Genomic DNA, 24827 nt, shown 5'->3' with positions numbered 1-24827 from the left:
CATAGTTAGAATGGGTGGAGAAGAATTCCTGTGTGAGTTGGGGCAAGGTGGTGTAACTGCATTCATAGCATAGAGAAAGTTCACTACTATCACTACTTTGTATTACTTTTGGAGAGTGCAGATTCCAGTCTTAGATTCTTCCAACTTTCCCTGGCATTTGATCATTTCAAATATTCTAATTGTATCATTTTCTCTGTCACTTAATAGATTATTCCAAGCCTTTCAACTGTAAGAATGTTTATTTAAACCCACAGCTGTTCCTATAATTTCAACCTAATTTTGTTTCCTCTCAGTTCATGTCTTTGTTAGTGGATGTGAGGTTTTAGATTCTTCCTCGAGCTTCTACATTAACAAGTAGAGCTGCATTTATCCCAAGACCCCAGGAGTTCCAGTTGGCTCCTGCTCTGTCTTCAGCATGCTCTGACCTAATCTTCTGTTTTCTGGGAATGGAAAGTGTCTTGGCACGTGGGATGTAGCCTCTTCAGACTTGCTCACAGAAGAAGTGCAAGATAGGTATAGAAGCCAGATGTCTGTCTGATGACCACAAGGTCTTATGCAACAATCTCCTGAGGTACCAGTCCAGGGAACTCAGAATTCTCAGCAGAGATCTTGATATTGATAAATAAAGTCTTGAGTAGGAAATATAATAATTCAGAATAAAGTAGGAGCATGTAAAGAAGCCTGGAAGTACATCTAGGAATTAAAAAATGGGTTTTACATCATTGAAGATCAAGGTGCAGAGATATGGGTGTAATAAAGCTGAATGTGGAGGATCGGTGGTGAATGCAGTGGAATCAGGTGCAGAGGGTCTGCAGAGTTAGCAGTGTGAACATGAAGGAAGCCAAAACCTCCCAGGGACTGTATCTTGCTCAGTCCTTAGACGTTCCTGGAGGCTGGTTCAGGCCAGGCTTGCACAGAAGACCTCAGTACTTGCTTTGTTTGGAGATGTGACTCCCATGAAACTGCTGCTCCTAGTATGGACTGCTGAGAAGCTACAGAACCCAACCTTCCAATTAAGATAGAGGGACTTGGAGGGTTTGCAAATCAGCCCAAAGCACGAATGTGTCAAATGTTTCACTCATGTAAATTCTTTCATTTTCTTTGATAGAAACACAGGATCTATGTAGGAAACATGTGAGGCCTGCAACTCTTAACATGGGAACGTTAAGTTAGCATTGTAGGAAACGTGTGCCTCTTGGGAACATAGATTTGTTCTCAATATTGTCGTGTGTGTGTGTGTGTGTGTGTGTGTGTGTGTGTGTGTGTGTGTGTGTGTGTGAGTGTGTGTGAGTATGTGTGTGTAAGTGTGTATGTGTGTGAGTGTGTGTGTGTGTGAGTGAGAGAGAGAGTGTGTGTGTGTGTGTGTGTGTGTGTGTGTGTGTGTGTGTGTTTATGGGTAGATGGTGGTGGAAGGACATTTCCTGATGCAAATGGATGGAAACTTCTTGACATCCTACATGCTCACCTACTCGATAGTTACTGGTAGGAAATACTTTAGTGTATTTCTACACATTCAGGGTTACAAAATGCCTCTAAAAGGAACACACTGGGACTACGAATCAGATTCACCTATATTTTTCAGGAAGAAATGAGATTAATAATTTTTTAGAAAAAATGCAATTTTGTGATCAAAATAGAAGCCAATGGGAAGTTGAGGAGAAATGAGAGAGAGCATGCCACACAAAGACATGGTAGTGGGTGTGTTTTAGCGGTTAGCTAGAAAGATTGGTAAAAGACAGAAGGAGAAGGAGGAGGGGACAGGAAGGAGGAGGGGGAAGAGAAATGAGAAGCACAAGGGGGGAAAGGGAAGAAGGAGAAGCGATAACCATAGCTAATATTTCTTTTCAATAGAAGCAGGACCAAGGAGGCTATTCTAATTGGTAATAGTTCAAGGATGACAATGTACTGGTGAAATATATTGGAGGCAGGACACTAATAAGGAACACATTTTTCACCTTTACTGTTTGACAGGTATTGCTCTGAGTGCTTTTCATGTATTAACTCATTTAATCCTTCTAGGAGCCCTATGCGGTAGATACCGGGTTTAACGATATCTCATTGTGAAGGAAATGGAAGACAGAGAGATTAAACAATCTATCAAAGGCCATATACCTTAGTGATAAAACGAGAAACCCACACAGGGTAAGCATCCCTTGTCCAATATGCCCAGGATCAGCTGTATTTTTGTACTTTATATTTTTTTTCAGATTTTGAAATTTATTCTTTAGATATAATGAGATATATTTGAAAGGAGATCAAATTTTACACATATAATCTATTTATGTTTCAGACACATTGGACACTCATAGGCTGTCAATAATTCTGTATATTTTCAGTGCTGACCATTGCATGAGGCCAGGTGTGGAGCTTTGCACTGGGGTATCATTTGGTGCTCACAATTTCCATATGTTGGATGCATTGGATCCCAGATCTTCAGGTTAGAGGTGCTCAACTTTCATTTCCCTTCACTGGATCCCTTCAGTTTCTGAGTGATGAGTGTCTGGGCACTGCTTTGTTCTAAGGAAAGGACTATCAATAGCCTAGTAGGTTCAGAATGGAGTGGGCCATAAAAGAACGAGGCTGAACTAAAGTTTGCAACTTGCAGCTTTGTCCCTTCCACTCTGTGTTAACCATCCGTGATCTGTGATTTAGTTATTCATGCTGCAACCGAACTTCCAAAATCCCTGAGCAGTGGGGACTGTGCTGACACACACATCCATGTGCAGGGGAGGTTGTGCTAACTCTAAGGGAACAAAATGCTATACCTCGGGACACTTCCATTTAAGCCATGTATGTACCTCTTACCTGGCTGCTGATTGACATCCCTTATAGCAAAGGAGGCCATATAAATGGAGTCAGTACCTGAGTCCCACAGCTGTTTTAGCAAATTACCTAACTTAAAGTGGGGGTGGCAGCCTGGTTGCAGTTCCTGATCAGACCTGATGGTTGCATACAAAACCCGTTACAAGGACAGTCTGTGGGATAGAGTCCTATTGAGCACTAACTCTACTCCAAATAACTAGTGTCAGCTTTGGTGTGAGTTTTAAGATGCCTCCCACCCTGGTGCTGGAGTAATTGTTGGCGTAGAAAATCTCTTACTTGATTTTAGTAAGTAGTGTCAGGAAGGTTTTAGAAGCAGTGTCAAGCAGGTCCCGAAGGGCAGTAGTGGACCTGGGACTTAAGTCAGTATGATGTGGCTGTTGCGTACTTAGTGAGCGAACAGCATGGAGACTGTCAGGGAAAGAATCGGGAATGCACCAACCCAGCCTGTAGGAAGATGCAGGGGAGTGGGAGCAAAGATGTTCTCCTGAGTGACCTAGAACGGGGCCCTGGGCGTTTGCAGGAAAACATGGGTGTACTTGAGAGGAATAACTCAAGAAAACGGAGTGGGACATTGGAGGTTATTAGTGAATTTGATCGCCATTTCTGTGTGAAGGGAAATGGATGAGCTGTGTGATCTGAAGGCATACGCTTGGAGATGGGGCTCTTTGGAGGGATCCTGATGGAGAAGAAGTGATTGCAGGAGTCCTGGCTGAGTCTGGAAAAGCAATGTGGAATCTGAGGAAGACACATTTGATACAATGGAAGGTTTGAATAGAGTCAGAATTTGAGCGAGGGGATTAAGAACAAAGTTTATAAAACTACGGTAGGGAAACAAATGTCTAGACCCGAGAGCAGAGAGAATGAGCTCTCTACAAGAGGCAGAAGAGAGGGAACTGGAGAAAGAAGGTGGCCGGAGGATTTGAAACATTTCCAGCTGCTTCCAAGGAGCTGGGAAGACCAGGAAAGAACTGTTAAGAGCAAATGTCAGGATAGTTTGTTTCTGTGGACATGAAGCAGGTCCTGTCACTCTGGTTTAGGCTCACAGAGCTGAGGGAAGGTGAGGCTCTGTGTGGGGGTTTGTGCTAAGGGTACATCCCGCTCTCCTGCAGAGCGTGTAGACCTTGTGTTCAGCAATTGGCAACCAATTCTAGCTGAGCCAGGGGAAAGGGCAGAAGGGTCACAAGCTGGACAGTCTTGCAGAAAAAAAAAAAGAGGCAGAAGTCACAGAGGTATAGTGACCTAAAGTTGGGGTTGCTGGGCTTAACAGGAAATGGAAATTGTGAAATTTTAAATATGTGTGTGAATGCTGGGGGAGGAAGGGAACCTCAAGTCAGCCTGTGGAGTAGAGGGGACCCACTTTTACATTCCTGAATTTTTCATAAAGGCATGAATATTTCAAAGGTCGTTTTCAGAGAGAGGGAGCAGAATGCACAGGTCGGGTTGTTTCCCTGAGGATACAGAAAGCAAAGTGCAAAATTAACCTCTTGTTGGTGGCTTTTTCTCAACATGACAGTTGATACCAAACTACTGGTACTGCAAGACTAAAAAAGAAGTTTACGTTTACTTTTTTCGTGGACTCTCTCTTTTTCTTGCTTTCCCATCAAATTATCAAAGTGCCACTATGATCATTCATTACCAATGGCCGGGTGACCTGCTCTAAGTCCTGGCTACTTCATTTTGCAATCGGAGCTAGGATTCTACTGATGTTTTCTCAGTTTCATAGATGAAGCTGGTCTAAGGATACACAGTTCATATGCTTTGCAAGTTAATTTCTAGGAAAAAAGGGGGGGGAGATACTAGAGAGATTCAAGATTAGATTAACTTAGCACTGGAGGAAGGAAGGCCATAGACCCCAGTTGGGGCAGTGGAGTATGAACGCATGTGTGTATAATGAACACAATAAAAAAATCAGAGAAGATGGAGCTGTAGATTAACGTCCTTTTGGATTTTAATTTATAAGAGAAGGAAGACTTTATTTTGAACTTTAATTTCTCTCTGGGTACTATTAATAAAAGATTCATATTTGAACACATACCAGCGCTTCAGGCCTTTTATGCTATGAAGGAATGCGTGTTGATAACTGCTGAGCTCCATTAGAAATTTGGCTGGGCAGTGAGGGGTGGGGGAGTGACTTTGGCTTAGGGCACAAAAGCCCAAACATTAATGACTGGTCTAGCTGATCTACCCAAAGCCATCTGAGCTAGGCTTTGACTGGGTCCCAGGAAGATAAGACAGAGATAGTTGTTCTCCAAATCACTGGGCAGCACTGTTGTCAAAATCTTTTGTGACTTTTCTCCATCTCCGAGCACTGCTGAAGATCAAGGAAGTCTGCCTGGGTGAGAAGCCACAGACTACAACTCTGTAGGCATAGTAGCCCCCTACTGCGCTTTCATGTTGATGTTCACAGCTTAGATTTTATGCAGGAATGACAAAGACACTCTTGCTCCATAGTGTCACTCTTCCCTCTGGTCCTGTGCTCAGAGGGCAAGCTTAAGCCCAAGCTTCTTGGGTTCACCCAATAAGCAGCTCTATAGAACTGAGACGTGAGCCACTTTTCAAAAATATCTCTAATGTAGAGGCTATATTTGGCCACCAAAGAGATATGCCATTAATATGTTAGCTACATTTCTCCTTCCAAGGTGGAAATTCGTAGACATGTAGAAGGATATGTAGGAACATACAGATTATGAGAGTGAGCACATCTGACTTCTCAGTTTAGATTTGCTGTGGTCTAAGTGGTGTGTGTCGACTCTTTTCTATGCTGGACTCGGCCTTTTATGAGGCAAGGTATTTGAAGTGTGGTTCAATCAGGATCAAAAAGCATCTAAAATTATACAGTTGCTTTCCTAATAGAGGCCCCCTACAAGACTTACAATCTGCCAGCTCCTTGCCCATTCAGAGCAATGAGCAGTATGATATTGTTGTTTATAGATAATATAGTGAAAGGTGTTCGGTTCCAGCATGAATGAACTAGGACATAGCCCACATACAGTGTCTTAAATGACTCCTGGCCACTAGCCATGATTCTTTTGAAGCAGCTATATGAACACAGAAGTGACTTCCTGAAGATGGGGGCAAGGCTTTGTCACTTTCAGTAGCTCCTTCCTCGTAATGACCACAGGTTTAGTGCTGAGGTCCAAGTTTAGACAGGAATTAGAAGATGTTGAAGAACAAGTTTGCTTGTTTTGTTTTTTTCTTTTCCATTCTCACATTTTCATAGCAAAAGTACTTCTGTTCCCTCTCCCTTGAAAGGGGAATGTTGCGGTATATACATCCCTATATCCTGATATGCCCATTTCTCAACCTTTACAACTCAAGCATAATGCAGCCTTGTCTAGAATATAGGCATAGAATATAGAAAATAGCTACACATATATTTACTAGGTATGTGTCTACTAAATGACACAGATATGTGGATTTGTTTTTTGTTTTTACTCTTGGTCACTTGGCCAGCAATTCAAAAAGGTATAGCATGGAGTTACTTTGAAGAAGTGACTGCCTTGCTAGGGAATAGTTTTCTAGGCTTCCACTATTATCCCTAGATCTTAGACTTAGAAATCTAATTGCAAGTCTTGGTCAAGGTTTTCAAGAACTAGGCAAGTCTCCTTTCCATCTTTTCTTCCTGCTGGCTAAGTATGGTAGATGAATGACAAAAAGCTGGATCCCTAGGTCACAATTATGGAAAAAGGTACCTTGACTGGAACATGTCTTAAATTATTGCATAGAGGGAAATGTATTTGTTTGATTTTGAGGCATTGCACATTTTTATCTTATTTCTTCCTCTAGTTCTATAGGGCTCCAGGAGTTCTAATGAATATGCTCTGTGGGTGAATTAGACCCAAAGATCTCTAAATTGGAAAAGAACTTAGTCTGAGTCTGCCTTTTACACACACACACACACAAATATGTTTCTATGTTTAAATTTGAAGAAAGAACCTGAGACTTTTGGCCTCTGGAAAGATTTTAAAAATCATTTCTGGATAGCTTTATTCTTCCAAGGTCATTGACACTTAGTTTATTCAATAGAAAGAAAATGAAAATTTAATTCCCACTGCTTCTCTGTTGGTTTAGTTTTGTTGACTGGAATCATGATTGGGATGTGGTGGGCATACGGTGCCACCTCAATTTTCAACTGCCTTCCTTAGAGATGTAAAACATAAAAATGGAAAAGGAATGCTTGTTTAGAACCATGCTTTTGGTGGGACAATCTGTCAGAGGAAGACAGGCAAGGAAACCCATCGCTCTCCAAAGAGAGAAACATTGTGTTGAAGACAGGGCCATGCAGTTAAAACACTGGCAATACTGACTAACAGATGGTAACCTAGGCCAGAGGCCCAGTGAATACAGACAAACTTTCAGGCTGAATGCTTCAACCGGGTGGTAGACATAACTGATTGCAGTTTAGCAGATTGTTGGCGTGACGTCCAGAATATTTTGGAGAGTCCACAGTATTATTCATAACCTGGATTCTTTCCCTTGAAACATCTCTTGAGAATGACAATTTTCCTTATGAGCAGACCATTTCTAGTTAAGGAAAAGATAACCCACTGGGTAAATATCCACGACTTAGAGAGCAAATGAGTTACTCCCTCCTTCAGACCAGTAGAGTTATTTTTAATGTCTCTTTCTCTCTCCCTCTCTCTCGTTCCCTCACCATCCTCCCGCCACACACATACCTTCCTCCTTCTCACTGGGAAGCTGGTTTCCCATATTTTGGCTGATTAGGGTAAGAATTTAAAGTACAAGCTATAATAACCGTGGCCCATTTAGGGAAGGGAAGTTGCCAGCACATAAGAAGTCTGCACAAAATACAAGTGTGTATATATATATTTTTGCAACAAAAGAAACTATTTATTTGGAATCTGCATTACCAGTACAAATTAGGAGACTGTAAAACCTACATCGTGTTAGTATCATTAGAGAACACAAAGTTCAGCTGGAATCGAAGGGGACAGAGGCCTGTGCTTGCACAGAAGCAGAAAAGCTTAAACTTTCAAAACCAAAGTAGAGCCTAGCTTTGCAGGTTTATACTCTCAATAATAAGGGGAAAAGGGGGGGGGGAATAAAACCAACAACCAAAGGAGTACACTTCAAAATGAAACCCCCAAAGGAAGGAAGAAATAGAGGGAGAACATTCAATATTTCATTTATTTTAACGAAAAGGAAAGAAGTTAACAAAAAAATAAAATAAAATAGAAGTGTCCAGAAAGCTTTGAGCTTGGCTGGAAACCACAAAGGTGACGTGAAAAGGGTGCCTTTCATCTCTCAGGACAGAGAAACAAGAGTTACACTGTCTCTAGGTGGAATGCTTCCCATAGCAGAGATCCACTACTCAAGCTTTTCCTCTTCATGTATCTGACAGGAATTCTGTCTGGTTTTGGAACACCTGAGTGTTTGAATGAGCAATGTCTGAAACTGAATGTCTGTCCAACCAAATGGCCTTCTTTTTCCCTATGACTAAGACAAACTTTCTGATGATGCCCACCTGGCATTTTAAAGAGGTAACCTCACAGGAGGTTAGCAACAAGTGCACCTATCAAAAGATAGCTTCTTAGCATTGAAATTGCAGCCCTGACCTTAGCTCCTCACTTTATCCATGGTGCACACAAAATGTGGGATGCTGGATCCCAAGAAGATGGGCCAAGGGCCTGCTCCCTGGATCTACTCTACTGGATAACAGTGGCTTCTGTGGTGGTGGCGTTCAGGGTGGTTTCACCCGGAGAAAGATCCTGTCGTGTTGGAAGCATTCTTGTGGACTGTTGGTGTAAATCAGGGAGAAAGAAAGCCCTTGATTGGGACATTCAGAATCAACAAAAGCCTTTCTTTTCAATGTAAGAAATCCCTGGACAGAGTATTTAGGAAAGGAAGTCCCTGTCTCATTATCTCAGGGATTACCAGAGTGTCACACACCCTGGGCAAACACACCATGGGCATGCAAGGAAGCAGGGACATGTGGCCATGGGCTTTATTGTTGGTTTTGACATGGACTGAAGCAAAGCAGGGCAGGGAAGCAGCCTTGTACCCCACATACCTCTTTTCACATCACCCTGTACACATGTGTAAGGAACAAACCCAGCAAGACCCACAAACCCGACAGTGGAAAAGGAGTACCCCCCTCAAATAAACAAAAACCAAAAAGAACACAAAACAAAACTTTCTTTTTTTGTATTTTTAAGAGCAGGAATAAAGAAAAGAATTCATTTCTGGGTCTCAAAATGAATAAACATAGTGTGTTAGGTTGAACCTATTATGTTCCCTATTCCAACCTTTTTTTTTTCTTTTTTTCTTTTTCTTTTTTTTTTCTTTTAGTTTACAAAATGAATTACGGTCACTTTTAAACATCGTGAAAGAAGAAATGGATATACACACCTTGACACTTTTCTAGCATTCTTGAACTAATTCACAAATGCAAGAAAATAAAAAAGAAAAACGGGAGAAATGAGAAACATAGGTAGTTTGGTGTTAAAAACATATGCAGGAATGATGTGTATTTTCACAGAGAGAAGGGACACTTCCCCTTCTTGTTTTGCGTGCTATGAGGGTCATTTTTAATTTTTTTTATTATAAACACTATTAAATTCAGACCGCTTTTTTGGTTTTTTTTTCCTTTATCTGAATATACAAGAACATTCGTTATCAAATGTTCATTATCAATACTACAAAGAACGAGACACAAGTCGCAAGAAACAATGGAAAATGTTAATAAAGCTGAAAGAATTGTTGAGTATTTTTTTTGCTTTTTTTTTCTAAGATTTTTTTTTTTTAAAGTTTGAGTTTCTGTAGTTTTATCTTTTTTTGGTATCGAAGTCAGGTTTTTCTGGGCAGAAAAAATAAAGAGGAGGAAGAAAGAAGCGAAGATAGGTGTGAGAAAAAGCAACCCAAATAATAATAATAATAATTAAGTACTACTACCACAGGGAAGGGAGTGGAGAGAAGGTGCCTGTGGGCTACCCAGGAGTCCATTATGCTCCAGCAGAAAGAGGTGATAAACCAAGTTACACTGTGGCAACCCCAAGGTCTGAATTGCTGCTGTGGGAAATAGCACTCCCACTTGTACTTAAAGACTATGAAGAAATCCCGGGGCACAGGTTTTTTGGGGGGAGGGAGGGGTCTGTAGCATTGACCTGACCTGAAATCCTAGGGAGCTGAGTTTCTAGAGGCACACTCTTTCTACTCCTATCTGGGGGTGCCAGTTTTCCCTAGCCTTGCTACACCACAGAGATCTGGTGGCTGCCATGTCGGAGGTGACAATGGACATGGAGGACAGACTACCAGCTAAGTGCTGGGGCTGAAGGAGGCCTATGGAAGTGCTGGGTGGGACTCTCAGCGCAGCTACTGCCTGAAGAGAAGCATTCTGTGAGGGTGGATCTTCTGCAGCACGATCCCTCATGTTCCTTCATGTGTTTGATCCAGAGCTGGGGTCACTCTCGGTTCCAAGAGAACCCTTCAGCAATTCTTACAGTTGCTCCATGTGAAGTGATGTGATCCAACCATGCTTCTCTGAGTGGTTTCAGTATATTCCTGCCACAAAGACAAAGATCACGGGTCTCATGTTTATGTAGTATTGGCCCTTCCAGGCACCTGTTTTGAGCCTAGCAGAGATTTGATAACAGTCTTTCTAGTGACTTGGGTCAGCTAGACAAATTTTCATTTGCCAAATAATTCTGTTCTGCATTATTTTCAAATACTCGGTCCCCTCAAGTTTCCAGGTATGCATGCCTGACTCCTGCAAACACACATGAAGCATGTTTCCTATTCAATACTGCGGTACTGTGGAATGTGTGTGTTGCTGTGGGCTTGTCTCTCAGTGCTTAAGCTCTTGTACTTCTTCCTTGGAGTTCCTGAAGCAGAAAAGGTGTAATAGGGACAAGGACTTGCAAGGCCTCATAACTGGATTCAAACAGAAACTAATAAAACCAGGTTCTACTCCTCTAGTTTTGAATCTCTTCTCTATCCTAAGAAGACAAACAGACCAAAACTAAGTCAGAGCAGAAAGCCTCTGAAACAACACACTGTCATTATATGATGGCATTAAGCTATTGATAACAAGCAGAAATTAGAACAAGAGAACCATGTATTGTTCCGACCTAGCATGAAATGTTCGTCATAGGGTTTCCTTGGCTATCAGACCTGGAGATTAAATATAAACAAAACCAGTTTCTTGGGGGCTCTTACAAGCTCCTTGGTGAGCCAAGTATAAGAATTCCCATTTTACAGAGGAAGTGCATGAGGCCCCAAAGATATCTGACCACTTGGCATTTACCCTACTGGCAAAGCTGCTATCTATGTGGCTGGCAGAATCATTTGAAGAATTTAAGCTCATGTCAAAAGCAAGATTACCTTTCTAGCAACTGTTATTTTTTTTCAATCCCTTGACATATAGATAGGTCACTGCTTCGACAGCAACAAAATTCATTACCCTTAGTCTATGATTCTTATGCCTTCAAATTAATTAGTAAAAGTTAACCATATACTTATACCATTCTCTTCTCTGGAGGAAAAGCCAGAATCACGACTATGGTTTACTATAATATTTTGAAAAGATAATATAATAAAAACACAAACAAAGCATCCAAATCTAACATAGACATTGGAAGTCCCATGTGTGGCTCCCTGAGAACTCCAGAGGTGGTAGGAATAAAGGCAGTTTACACTTGAATCCTGATCTGCATTGCTAACAAAGTCCTGTGCATCCTACTGTGGTAAGTACATGTTACTGGGCCCTAGAAGTCCCAGCCAATACTGCTTCTCTCTAAGGCTCACCAGAGAGAGCACTGTGATTGCTAGTGTAAGTGTTTGCACAGGATTTGATTGCTGGGGGATCACTTGGGAGGTATCAGAGTAAACATTGCCAGGGCCTTCTGTAGAGGCCCTCTGTCACTGATGAAAGGTTAGGAGCATCCTGCTAAGCAAAGCTGTGAGGCTGTGCATGTGTCCATCTGTGTGTTGTCTATGTGTGTGCATGTCTATGAAGGGACACTGAAGCCATTCAGGATGAGATCCTTTGCTCTTTATAAAGACCCTCATCAGGATGCCTCTCTTAGACCTGGCTTGCCTGAGGTTCTGAACATTCAACATCGAATAGTCTTCATAGACTGTGCCTCTAAGACCAAGAACTGTTTCTAAGAGGATGAGAAAGCTGACAGAAGTCCTGCAGTTGCTGTTCCTTGTGCCCTCACCTGCCAGACTTCCTGCCTAGGACTCAACCTGATGGAGCTACATTGGACATGTGGCACCTTTAGAAGCCTAGTTATGGCAGTCCCCAATAAACACCTGGGGCCAGAAAGAAGAGGAAGAAGTCAGGATTGTTCCCAGAAAGAAGGTGAAATGGAGACAGAGTGGCCTGGAATGAGTAGGGCAGTGTGATGTATTCCTGCTAAGAGGTAGTGAGAGTAACAAGGGAGACAGAGGTTGCCTATCAACATAGGGATGAGGGCTTCCTAGTGAGGTAAACTTGGCTCCTCAAACCACCAGCATGAAAACATACAAATTCTTTTATTGTTTTCTTTGTAATTTGTCTTTCCTTTTTAAATTCCTCTAATTGTGGGGGGCGGGGAATCCTTCAGTGAAATAATAGAGGGCAGGAATCGGGGGAGTCTATAACGGAGAGCAGGGGCCAGGGAAGATGACAGAAACCAGTCTGATAGCTGGAGGCAGGGAAGGGTGGCTTCTACCCAGAAAAAAGGGGGAAGAGAGTATAAAGAAGTGTCCAGATTGGCTGAAATAGCATCCCAAAGAAGAGAAGAGAAGGAGACTCTTATTGTGTTTGCTGATTGCTTCGACCTCCAGTCTGACCGCTTCAGCGTTGGGAGAGAAACCCTCCCTCCTGCCCCTGCCCCAACTGGGGCACAGGGTCAGCCGGGATGCGATTGCTGGGAGATCAGTTGGAGGTATCAGAGTGAACACTGCCAGGGCCTTCTGTAGGGGAGGTCACTGATGAAGGGGTAGTAGCATCCTGCCAACCTCCATTAGCCTAGAAGGGAAAAAGGGAGAGAAGTCAGTCCTCTGTGATCAGGAGGCCTTTTTGAGCAGACAATGACAATGAGGCAACTTTGGAAGGGACTGGCACCTGGCACATGGGGACACCCATAAAATGGGCTCATAGGGTTGTAGATGATAATATTCCCCCCACACTCAGATGAGTTCATCCTCCCAGTGAGCCTCTGGATCCAATGCTGATACCTCCCATTTATGTGATATGTTTGTATTTCTCTAAGATTCTGCAATTCAGTGCCAGCTATCTGTGAAGTGATAGCACCTTCTAGTCAGGAGACATGAGATACTTATTTTGGTTTTAATCTTGGCAACAAGTTAGCCACTGATGTGGGTAAAGTACCTAAACATGGCTGGCTTTGGTTTTTCCTATGAAGAATAAGAAGACTGGCTTAATTGTTTTCTGAAGTTCAAGCTAGCGCTGTGTCTCCTGAGTATTCATGGGATATCAGGTCCTTTTCTATGCCAGGGCCTAGAATCTCCTTGGCACATAGCGATGAGTGAGTATAATTCATGTATTCAAGGAAGGAGTTGAGACAAGACCATGAATGTCTTATAATTCAAGACAGAGCCTGATCAACTGTTGAGCCTGTTGTTAAGAAGGGCAGAGCTTCCATGAGGGCAATATTGTGTCTTGTTGGAACATTGGAACTAAAGTACTTAGCAGAATATATTGTTATGAAGAGAAGAGGGAGGACTGGAGAGGGAGAACTAAATGGGAGAGGGATAAAAGAGAGGGAGAAGGGAGGGACTACGGGAAAGGACAACTAACATTAAGGGCCATTTGAGGAACCATATGGAAACCTGAAACTAAAGAAGCTTCCTAAAACATATACAAATATGAAAAATATATAAATGGAGCCACCCAATAAAGAGCCAATGCCCCAACTAGACAACTTCATCACCAAGGAAAATCTCAAGTGCCAGGGTTGGACTACATCTGAGTCATTGGCCAAAGGGACCCCATAAAAAACTCCAAACATCTCAGACTGTTGCCAAGGATATTGATTGCTCTCCACAAACTGATGATAAAGCCCTGTGGATAAAACCCTTACATATCTCACTGAATGCAGAGAAATTGAGCTAGTGACTAGGGGCTTTACCCCCATTGCCTAGTGTTCACAGTACTGGAAGGTACTGTGCATGTTACTAGAGGAGAAAGAAAATTATCAATCCAATTACAAAACCTGTGATCTATATTAGTGACCTGCCAACACAACATTCTGGTACAACAGTGGATCAAATATGAGAGTAAACAATCACTCCGATTTGATTTAATGCCTATTCCATGAGATAGAACCCATGCCTGACACTGCCAGGGTGTCCAAGAATCTGAGGCTGAATACATCATAGGCCTAGGAGAGAAGCAAATACTATTGTTTTGATAAAGAAACATAGCAACAGAATAACTCCTAATGATATTCTTCTATATCCATAGATCAGTGTCTTGCTCATTCATCATCAGAGAAGCTTCATCTTGCAGAAAATGGGAACAATCACAACTTGGACAATGAGAGATTTTGGAGCACTCATCCCTAAATGGGATGACTTCATCAAACGTTCCCCTTAAGGCTCTGAGCCCTATATGAAAGATGAAATGAAAAGATTGTAAAAGTCAGATGTGGTGGCATCAAGGAAGCAGAGTCATCCAGAAACAGCAGTGCTGGTGCAAATATGAATTAACAGAGACAATGCAGCACCCACAGTGATGTACGGGTTCAAGCCAGAGAGGGTCCAAGCACCTAACAAACAAACTATCTGCATCTGCAACTGGAACCTACTTGCAAAGGAAAAATTAGTCTTCTCCAGTGGGGGCTCACCAGGTATATTAACCCATGTAAGGGTAGACATCAGACTTAGCAGTAGATGGCCAATACTTTGTGACATATATCTATCTATATCTATAGATATAGATATAGAGATAATATATAAGTATATATAGATATAATATATATACATATATGCTGTATTGGCCTTTTTACTTGTATTTTGGCTTCTAATTGTGTGTATATATGTGTGTGTGTGTATGTATGTGTGCATGTGTGTGAGAGAGAAAGAGAGAGAGATTGATTCTTGTTTGTATGGAGGTGGGGAAGATCTGGGTTGAGAGAGGGGAAAGCATGATCAGAATATATTGTATATATAGTTTTTGACTGAAACAAGCAAACAAACAAACAAAATAAATGAGGCCTTCCATGAAGACAGTATTGTCAGTATTGTGTCTTGTCTTGTTGACCCATCAGGAACTAATGTACTCTGTAGAGAAGATGAACTTTGATGAACATTAAGAAGGAGTGTCAAATGAAACATCATGGTTACCACTGTGGGATGCATCCAAGTGTTAGTTAGGTGGGTGAGTGTGGGCCTCTGGAGGCCATTTGTTCCAGGCAGTAGGCCTCAACAAAAGGAACTGTTCTGAAAGGTTTGTGGAGCGGAGTCTTTGCACTCAACATCCCAGAACTGAGAGAGTTCAGGAGTGATTTTTCTATGACAGTTAGTTTATGATTGGTATGTTTGCGATTGCTGAGGTCATCGCACTAAAATGTGTCTCCTGTACCAATCACTGTGTTCTTGGAAGTAATGAATCTCAAGTCTAGGAGATGGTAAGGTCAAACATACTATGTCTTAGAGATCCCTGATTTTTAAAAAAGTGGTTTCTATCATTTTATTCTTTAAAAATTCTAGTCATTATTATTCATATTGTTATTTATTCTAATTCACATTTAGATGGACAATCACACTATTGCAAATTCCTTCGTAAGTAGAAGAGTGAATGTCTGCACATTCTATGTGAGCAGGTGCCTGCTTACCTCTCACTCACAAAGTGACTGAGATACAAGAGAAAAGCTTCCAGGTCCATGACCAAGATGGACCTTTCCTTGACTTGGCTTCCCTTGCCATTGGCTTACAGAGCGATGATTCAGCTTTCTCAGCAAAGCCATATTTTTCATTCAAATCAGTGCCCTCTGGTCATTTTAGAGTAGAGCGATTTTTTAATCAAATCCCAAAGGAGGAAAATGCCTAGTGGCTTTCCAGGCAGCGTCAAGAAGATCATGCCTTCCAACTTCTTTGTCCCCATGAACATCTGCTCTGAGCTCTCATCTGCAGCCCCCTAAATCATCAGATGGTTCTTCTCATTGTCTTCTCTGCTGGAAGACTTTCGACTTGTATATATTTAGGACATTTTATGGAGAACAGTGCAGGCCCAATGTGAACAGCATAATGTGAGGGTCTTCACTGTTCTAGGGGGCAAAGCCTTGGCAGCATAATCCAAATCAGAAATAGAATTAATTCAAATTCCTAGCACAGGTTGTCATGGGAACATGGTGCTCTTCCACATTCCCACCCAACTAAGGGCATCTCTATCTATATAGGTGTCATGTGGGGCTTGCTAGGCACAGTGACTATATTTATCGCTTTTTCTACAAGGAAATCTTTTAATGGTGTTCACCTTTTTCCTCAAGAAAACGGGTAAGATTGTCAATAATATTTTTTTTAAAAAAAATAGACAAGCTTAAAAAGCAAGGTATTTAACACCCATAATCTACTACTCTGAGATAATTACTGTTAGCACTTTGATATCTATCTTTGTAATTTCATATGTGTATCTTTGCTCGATATTTTGATAGGCAGGTGATAGAAAGATAGATAGACAGATAGATAGATAGATAGATAGATAGATAGATAGAGATGATAGATAGACAGGCAGGTTGGCAGGCAAGGAAGGCAAATTTTGTGGTGTGCTTGCAGCTAGAAGGGAGTAGGCAGGCATTTGTGTGTGTGCGCTGACTAAGCAGTATGAGAAAGTAATAAAGGATATTTAAGTGCAGCTCCACAAGATAGAAAAAAGTGCTAAGGAGAAAAAGATACTTAAGACTGACCCAGTACAAGTCAGGTACAAGGACATCCCAGGAAAGCTAGCATCTTTATCATGGCACATGGCACAGGGGAGGTTGGGATGACCACCACCACCTCCCTTCACTATAAGTTCATGAAAACAGTCATAAATGGAGCCCCTGAGGGAACATGCAGGACAGAACACTCGCCTTGCTGTGCCTGTAAAGGAAGATCGGCCATTCCATGCTGTGCAGAAATACTGGGAGACGTCCCTGGATTATCTCTGAACTGGAATATACCAAAAAACTAGAACTTCTTTTCTTACAGACTCAACTTTCTCAAACCAGTACAAGATGTCAGGGGTATGGGGAACTCACAGATGGTGGAGAAGATTAGTTCCATCAGACATCAAAATGAATATATTACGTATGCTAATTGAGCCAGTGAAAGAGAACATGTGAAATTTGTACCCCAAATAAATACATAAAATAACCTTTGAACTTTATAACAAACTAAACCAAACAACACACAATACCCCCTCCAACTCCTCTTCATTTGGCAGTCCAAAAAATGGGCACACACATATACATGCACCTTTAGATTTGGCAATCGCTACCCCAGAGTAAGATTACTCCACATTAGCTCCCAAAGCCCATATTCCAGGAAAGTCTTGTGGCCTGGATCGAATCGTGTGGCTGATCATCTTACCTGAGGATATACCAATTAGGATCCCCCGTTTCTTGTCAAATTTAGGAAACAGTAGCATGGGAGTTTAAAGTCAGACAGGGAGAAGTACTTTTTAAGACAATTTCAAGTCACACCAAGAGACCTGGGAGAGTTTCCTTCCCTAGAAGTGTTTTGTACAGTGGAGGATGCCTGCTGCCATGGCTAGAAATGGCTAGCTCAGAAACTGCAAGCAAACTGAACCCAACTGCACTGCCTCTCCCGTAAATCACTCAAGCTGCTTCTGAGGTAGTGTTCCAGCTTAACGTAAGACCTTCAGAGGCTGTACCATCTTGGGAAACAGCTGACCTCGCTTACTGCCACGTTAACCCTCGGGAGCAATTCGTTCCCCCTTCCCTGACTGCGGGTGAATATTAAGCAGAAAGCTCTGCCTTTGTGTATTTATTATCTGAGCACAGTGAGAGGAAAGGATGCTTTCATTAACAGCTGTGGGGGGGGGGGCAAAAGCTAAGACGATGTTTTCTCTTCACCCCGACTTTTCTTGTCTGTTCACGCTGTCCTTCATAATGGACAACACTTCAGTCTAAGGAGCACCCTTGAGGACTTAGTCTTTTTCATTTCTGAAAACAGTCCTCTTGAACAGGGTGTGGGGCTGGGGGGTGGGGAACAGGACACAAGACCCAATCTTAGTTTAGTTTCACCCGAGGAAGCTAAAGGCAACCGAATAGGTTGAACCTAGAACCGTATATAGAGGGGAAAAAAAAGGTAAGAGGATAAAAAAATTGGAACTAAATGCATCAGGGTCCCAAGGTAAGGAAAATAAAAGAGATCTTCAAAAACACACATTGAAAGATACTAGGGGACGGGGACGGGGACAGTGATTGAAACGCTTGAAACAAAAACAACTCTTTTCTGTGGGCCACTCCAGAACAGGTTTTGCTAGTATACCTAAAGACCAAGCATGAATATCTGAAGAGAAAGGAATGAGTTCCCAGACCAAGCCTGGAGCAGTGGCAGGGTAGAAAATCCAGACGCTTCTATTTTTTTTTTTCCTTCTCTACCACTTTTCTTACACCAGAACAGGGACCGGCAGGCAGCTGCCTCTTCCTGGCTTTGGGGGATTTTGCAGGGCCTTTAGTTCAGTGCAAAGGCTTCTGGGTGATGAGAGGTTCCTGTCCCATCGCCTTTCCTTCCCGCTCTTCCTCTGCGCTTACCTTAGCAGCACGCTGTTGATACAGAGAACTCATCACCTGATTTGACAGCCCGAGCAAGCACGGCACTAAGAAACTCATTTGCAACCCAGAAATACGCTGAGGTGCCACAAACCGGCTGATGTCAGCACCAAGTTGAGCTAGATCTGCATACGGGCCAGATGCCATTACCAGAGATGCCTTCAGCATGGACGAAGAGGTATACGTGCTTCAGGCCCTCAATCAGCCAGGCTGGTGGGGTCAACGAGGAAGCAAAACAAAGAACATGGATGTATCCTGTCTTCTCCTCTGGGCACACGTCGGTTAAACACACACACACACACACACACACACGTACATACGCTCATACACAGCTCCTCCATATCCGAGACACATCAGTTCACACGGAAGCTTAGAGTCATGATCCTTCTCTCTCTTGTTCCCTCCATCTCTTTCTTCTTTGCCTCTTCTGCTTTTTCCTCTTCCTCCACCTCTCAAATGGGGACAGAGTTCCACTATGTAGCCCAGGCTGGCTTGGAAATTCTGACCCTTCAGTCTCTGGTTCTCAAGTGTCAGTATTATAGGAATGAATATGACCTATAACACATGACCTCACTCGTTTTTCTACCAGGCTAGCAGAACTATGTTTTCCTAATGTGCTTTCCCAAGATAACCTTGCGAGTGCTCACCAAGAGAGGTTTTGGAATGTCAAAATGTGGTACAAATGTGATTGGAAAGTCCCTCAGGGGTCATCCTCTGGTTTAAAATTTCCCAGGAAAATGTACAATGGGAAACAGATCTGGGCTTAACCTGGCACTCCTCCAAGCTTATCGCTAGCTGCCCCAAAGGGAATCTCTCGAAAATGCAATTTTGATCATATCCCTGCCCAGGGCCAAACTTTCGAGACTTTCCACTGGCTTTAAGATGAGGGTCACTGTCCCCATTGAGTCTACAGCATCTTTGATTGTGTTTATTCCCAAGCCAACACTCTCATCTACTGCTTCAAGCATCTCAGGCCACAGGAATTCCCAGACGAGCAGCTCCACTTCTTTCTCCTTGAATACAGCGCTCCCGAGCATCCAGTGATACTCACTTATGTCGAAGCTTTTTGCAAGGCTGAGTTTAATTACCCTCGCAGTGTCTGTTTCTGCACCGGGCTCCTCCAGGCTCTGTACACACCTGGTCACCACCACATCGCATGTGTTCTTTCACAATACAACCCGCCCCCACTTGCCAAAGCACAGGAGCAAGGCTGTGTAATGTCTCTGTCTCCAAAGAACCTACCACAGTGTCTGACATATCACAGATTCTGATAGACATGTCTTGAAGGGAACATGTAGGGGTTTGCACAGCATCCATTCCCCTGAGGAGGGAAGATACAGGAAGATAGGGTTTCTGAGTTCCGCAGTTCAGTCTGAGTATATGGAGGCAGTGGTACATTTAAAATGTATTCGACATACCAAGCAGAACTGGGTCTAGTGTCTGGGTAAACTCTGAATGCAGGCTGTAACCTTTCCCTTACTTCCTAAATTGCCACCAGGGAGACAGTTTATTCCAAACAGTTTGCTGAGATTAACATTTACATGATGGTACTTTGTTTCCAGGGAAAACCGTTGAGAGGGATATTGCACAGAACCTCACGTGCTATCTCAAGAATTGGCAGTGTCCAGAAAGAGTTAAGGAGAAGGTAAATCTCTTACTTGGAATCCAGACAGTTTCTAGGCCACCACTTTGAGTGTTGGGGAAACTCTAAAATGTGCAGATACAGTACCTAGTGCTCACCCCCACTGGCATATGCTTCCCTGTTTTTTCTCTTTCCAGGGATGAGACCCCCTAAATGGCAACAAGAAACCATTTAAAGGCAAGGAACCTGTCTAATGCAGTAGCTTCTCAGTAAAGCACCTGCGTTGAATGAATGAGGAACCAGTGCCTTGAAAGCTTCGCTAGTATCCTAACCCTGGGAAGATGGAGCCTTGGCTGCAAAGCTATGTGGGATAGGTCATTTGTGTACCCTAGACAACAAATACATATTGTTGCTGACATAGAGATCAATGGAAACGCATCCTTACTCCTCAGGAGAGGACACTAAATTGAAACAACTTAGTTCCCATTGTGGGGTGCTTCAGACATGGGGAGCTGGGGCTAGATGGTGTACAGTCACCATTTAGGGTTGACAATCAGGGGTGATCTGCTTTGGTGCTCCCTAGTGACTTTTTTCTAACTTCATCATGAAGACCCAGAATTGATATTGCTTCATAAGGCACAGAAGACGGAGGTTGAAGCCAGTTGTAGCTTTACGTGGCTTGCACGGAATGTTAGTGTACAGTTTCAGGTCAAGGATGGAAGGCTTTCTCACCCCTACTAAAAGTACAAGTAAAACTATTGTACAAAATGTTTCTATGCCCCATAGTCGCACAGGGGTCCTGAGTCTATATAGTAAGCAGAGGGTTAAAACTTAAAAGTCCGTTCTTATTTAACTTTTCAAAGATTATTCTGATCTTCTGGCAAAGAAAAATAAGCTCAGCTTGATTCAGCCAAATAGAAATGTCTTGGTGAAGAGAATTCTATTTATGTTTGAATAAACAAACTTTATCCTCAGAGGTGCACAAACTAAAACACACACACACACACACACACACACACACACACACACACACACACACACACTCAGCTATAAAGGAAAGCAGTAGGCATAGTATGTAAGACAATGTTTACTGATATAGCCAGATCTAGATAAGTCAAGCAAAACATACTGTTTAAAAACTCTTGGAATAAATTATCAAATTGGCTGATTGCATATTGAACTAAATTTTTCATTTCATTTTCATAATCTTTGAGTTTGCCTGACTTTGGCTGCCAAGTGTATCGTTTACTTGGTGTACACACAGATATAATGTGCACATTGTTGTGTTGATGGTGGCTAAGCAGGGAACACACACAGCCTGGTCTGGGAATGTGCCCTGGTCCTGTAAATCTTGAGGCTATTTACTGTCACACAGGAAGCTAAACCTCTTACACTTTCCTGACCATCCAAGAGACAGCAATTACCCCAGATTATCAGACCAGCAATGACATGCCTCGTAAAGAGAGACACTGAGCCAACTCCACATCCCAAAGACTGGCATATTCAAGTACACTTAGGACATTAATAGCAATTTACGTGCCATCACTGAGACAAAGCCACAAAGGCTTTGCTGGCAGCCTCTTATTTTGAAGCCTATTATTTGTGGGAGTTACAGGCTATAATCACAACAGAAACTTTCAAAACCCTTATCTTCTGTGACGCACCAAATCTATTTCAGAGCCCTAATTGCTATGTCACTGGAGAGTCTGCTGCTTAATGCACTCAAATGCCATTTAGTGTTTGCAGGGTCATTACAGCTAACAGAGGGGTGGGGGCGGGCAATAGTGGGAAGCAGAGAGGAAAGAAGCAGGCAGACAGTGTGGAGGGACATTAGGCGCTATTGTGCCCAATGCACTTACAGTGGATCTTGTCGTTATCAGAAAATTCTGTTTACTGCTGAAATGAGAGCAAGGGGTTGAAATAATCTATGGAGTCCACAATTTGAAGTTCATGAGCTTTACTCGACAGATAGTCTATAGATGCTAGCAGGTACCTACTTGTACTCTGAGGTCCGCATCTAAGCATAATACGGTTGAGCTTCTTAAATCACATCCCACCCCCCCTTTAGTTAATTACAGCAATTTTTGCAGTGGAAATTGTCCAGCTGTCCCGATGGATGAGGAATCTGCCTCGGCCTTTCTAAATGGTGTACTATGGAAAGAGAAGGCAAACAGTCTGAGTTCAGGAGTCTGTAAAGTGTGCTGCTTACTAAAGGCCAAAGAACACATATGGTGGCTGATCTAGAAATGGACATAAGAAAAGCAGTAAGTCTCTCAGAGGAGAACTTCCTTGACCTAAGTCTAGCAAAGGCCACAATAAAAAGGGACTTTAAACATATGCAGCTCCTATTGCTTCAACTGGGCTACGAACTAGGCAAGGAGAGACTTAACTTATCTGACTTAGTGAAATAGGTATAGAGTATATCTTCAAAGAAATATCTTGAAAGATATTAACCTCTAATAACCTATCTTTAGGTTCCTTTGGATAATTTTTATGTTTGGTTTTACAGCACTGAGTTGATTTTTTAGGTAGGTCAGAACTTCCGAAGATGTCAAGTTACCTTAGACTGCTGGTGTTTAACCCAGCTTTTCCCTCTCAAGATTCCAAAGAGACAGTAAAAGGCACAGGGTCTCAGTCTGAACCAATCTCCTCCATTTGGAAATAAAACGTCCTCCTCAAAGTGTTAGCTAAGTTAAAATCCTTATCGTATGAAAGTTCTTTGAAGTTAGTGAGGGGAAAAATGAACATTTCAAGAACATACATAAGAGGCCAGTAAACATGAAAAAATCCAACTTCACTAATAAAAATATAGAAATTAAAGCAAAACAGCTCACAAAATCTGAAAAACTGTCAGTCATTATTGTTAAGGGTGTGGGGACAATTTTAGTTATAAACTGCTAGTAGGAACTACAAATTAATAGAAATTTCCAGAAGATAAGTTTACAATACATTACTAAAGCCTTAGACATGTTCTTATCCTTTGATGGCACCATTTTTTTTTTCTAGAAATGTATCCAAAAAAATAACAGAAAACATGTGCTGTATTTTTTAAACTGGGAAGTTTACTGCTGTGATATTAATAATACTAAAAAATTATGGACCCGCCCTATAACATGTTCCTATGCAACTATTTAAAGTTATGTTTGAGAAGAATGTTTAATAATATGGAAAAGTATTCATAACATATTTTTGTGAAAATATGTAGTCTACAAAATGACAGGTAACTCTTGTACACCCACATAAAAATTCACACAAAGTGCTGAAACACTGAAGCGCTCAGAGTAAGTAGTAATTTCATTCTGGGTTATTTTTTGTTTTCTCTAATTTTCAGCACTAACTATTCATTTGTAGTCAAAAAAAAAAAAAAAAAAGAAGAAGAAGAAGAAAAAGAAAAAAGTACATTCAAGATATAGACAAAGCATATAAAGGAAAATGTACACCCCCAGTAGATCTCTGGTACGGGGCCAACTTTTAAAGCTTGGGGTTGAGAAGAAACTGGCACAGATTGTGACTGACCTGAAGAGAGCTGAGTGAATGGGCTTCTGGCTTTCAAGGGGAGTGTTAACAAGTCATTCCTGAGTTTATTTAAAACTAGACACTTACCCACAAAAACTTAGACAGGTTTCTCTTCCTTCCCATGAAAAATAACCTCAAACATGGAAACCTACCAAGACAGAATGGCACTCTGCTTAGAGAAGAGACACTAGGACTCTTTCTTATCTTTTCTGCCATCATGCCCACCTAATATAAGAACTGATTAATACAAGACCCTAGGAGTATATCTAATGAACAAATGAATGGGCTTAGATCCTGGATCAAATTCAAACCACGGTGACATCACCTCCTGCACAGGGAAGATGGGGAAAAGGAAGCAGAAGGGAAGCTACAGTTATCTGTCTCCATGTGAGACATTTCTGGCATGTAGAGATGCAATTACAAGGACAAGAAGAAGGTCAAAGATGGCACATCTAAAGTAAATAGAAAAGGTCAAAGGGTAAAAGACCTTGATCAAGTTGCTCTTATAGGGAGATATTTACGAATGTTTGTGTAGGTTTCAGGCAAGAGAAAAAGAAAGAAAGAAAGAAAGAAAGAAAGAAAGAAAGGAAGGAAGAAAGAAACAGACAAACAAACAAACAAATCCAGTCTCAACAATCTGATTCAGATGACCACCTCTACCAAAACCAAACCAAACCAAACCAAACCCTACAATAACACCAACAACACAACTCTATTTAGGTAGCAACTTCATCTAGAGCTGTGATTCTCAAGCCATGGATTGCAACCTCCTTGCATATCAAATATTTACACCACAATTCATAGCAGTAGCAAAATTGCAATTATGAAGTAGTTATGGTTGGGGGTCACCACAACACAAGGAACTGTATTAAAGGGTAGCGGCATTAGGAAGGTTGAGAACCACTGATCTAGCTTCATTTTAAAGAAGCATTTGTTGAATGCTAAGCATTAGGTTTCAGCTGAAGTACTTTGTTTTGCATACAAAAAAATGATCTTTCTTTAAAAAACCATGGTCCAGAAAAAGGACAGGTTTCAAGATCAGCAAAAGACTCCATCACAACTCTATGATGCCTTAGAGAACATCGGAGGAGGCTGAGCCAAGTTTTGAAGCTGAACCCCACCACAGGCTTGTCAACTGTCACAAGGTTTGAGTAGTATTG

General features: G+C 41.9%; 1 protein-coding gene across 8 annotated transcripts in view; it reads right to left on the bottom strand.

Moving 5' to 3' along the window:
- Positions 1–24827, bottom strand: part of PBX1 (PBX homeobox 1) — a 301843-nt gene that overhangs the window by 23385 nt on the left and 253631 nt on the right. For 3 of the 8 annotated variants that reach the window (XM_080921774.1, XM_080921770.1, XM_080921773.1), the window contains exon 9: positions 8773–12796. The exons of 2 other annotated variants lie outside the window; for them this stretch is intronic. In XM_080921774.1, coding sequence (XP_080777900.1) covers positions 12704–12796 — 93 coding nt within the window. In that variant the 3' untranslated portion in view covers positions 8773–12703. Of the gene's footprint in view, positions 1–8772; positions 12797–24827 lie in introns of those variants that run through there. 3 more of the 8 variants (XM_080921771.1, XM_080921777.1, XM_080921775.1) reach the window with 3 other exon arrangements.

The sequence above is a fragment of the Micromys minutus genome (genome assembly GCF_963924665.1).
Source record: "Micromys minutus genome assembly, chromosome: 1".
In the NCBI taxonomy this organism is placed as follows: Eukaryota; Metazoa; Chordata; class Mammalia; order Rodentia; family Muridae; genus Micromys; species Micromys minutus.
The sequence above is the reverse complement of the archived record's forward strand: the minus strand, read 5'-3'. Positions and strand labels throughout refer to the sequence as shown.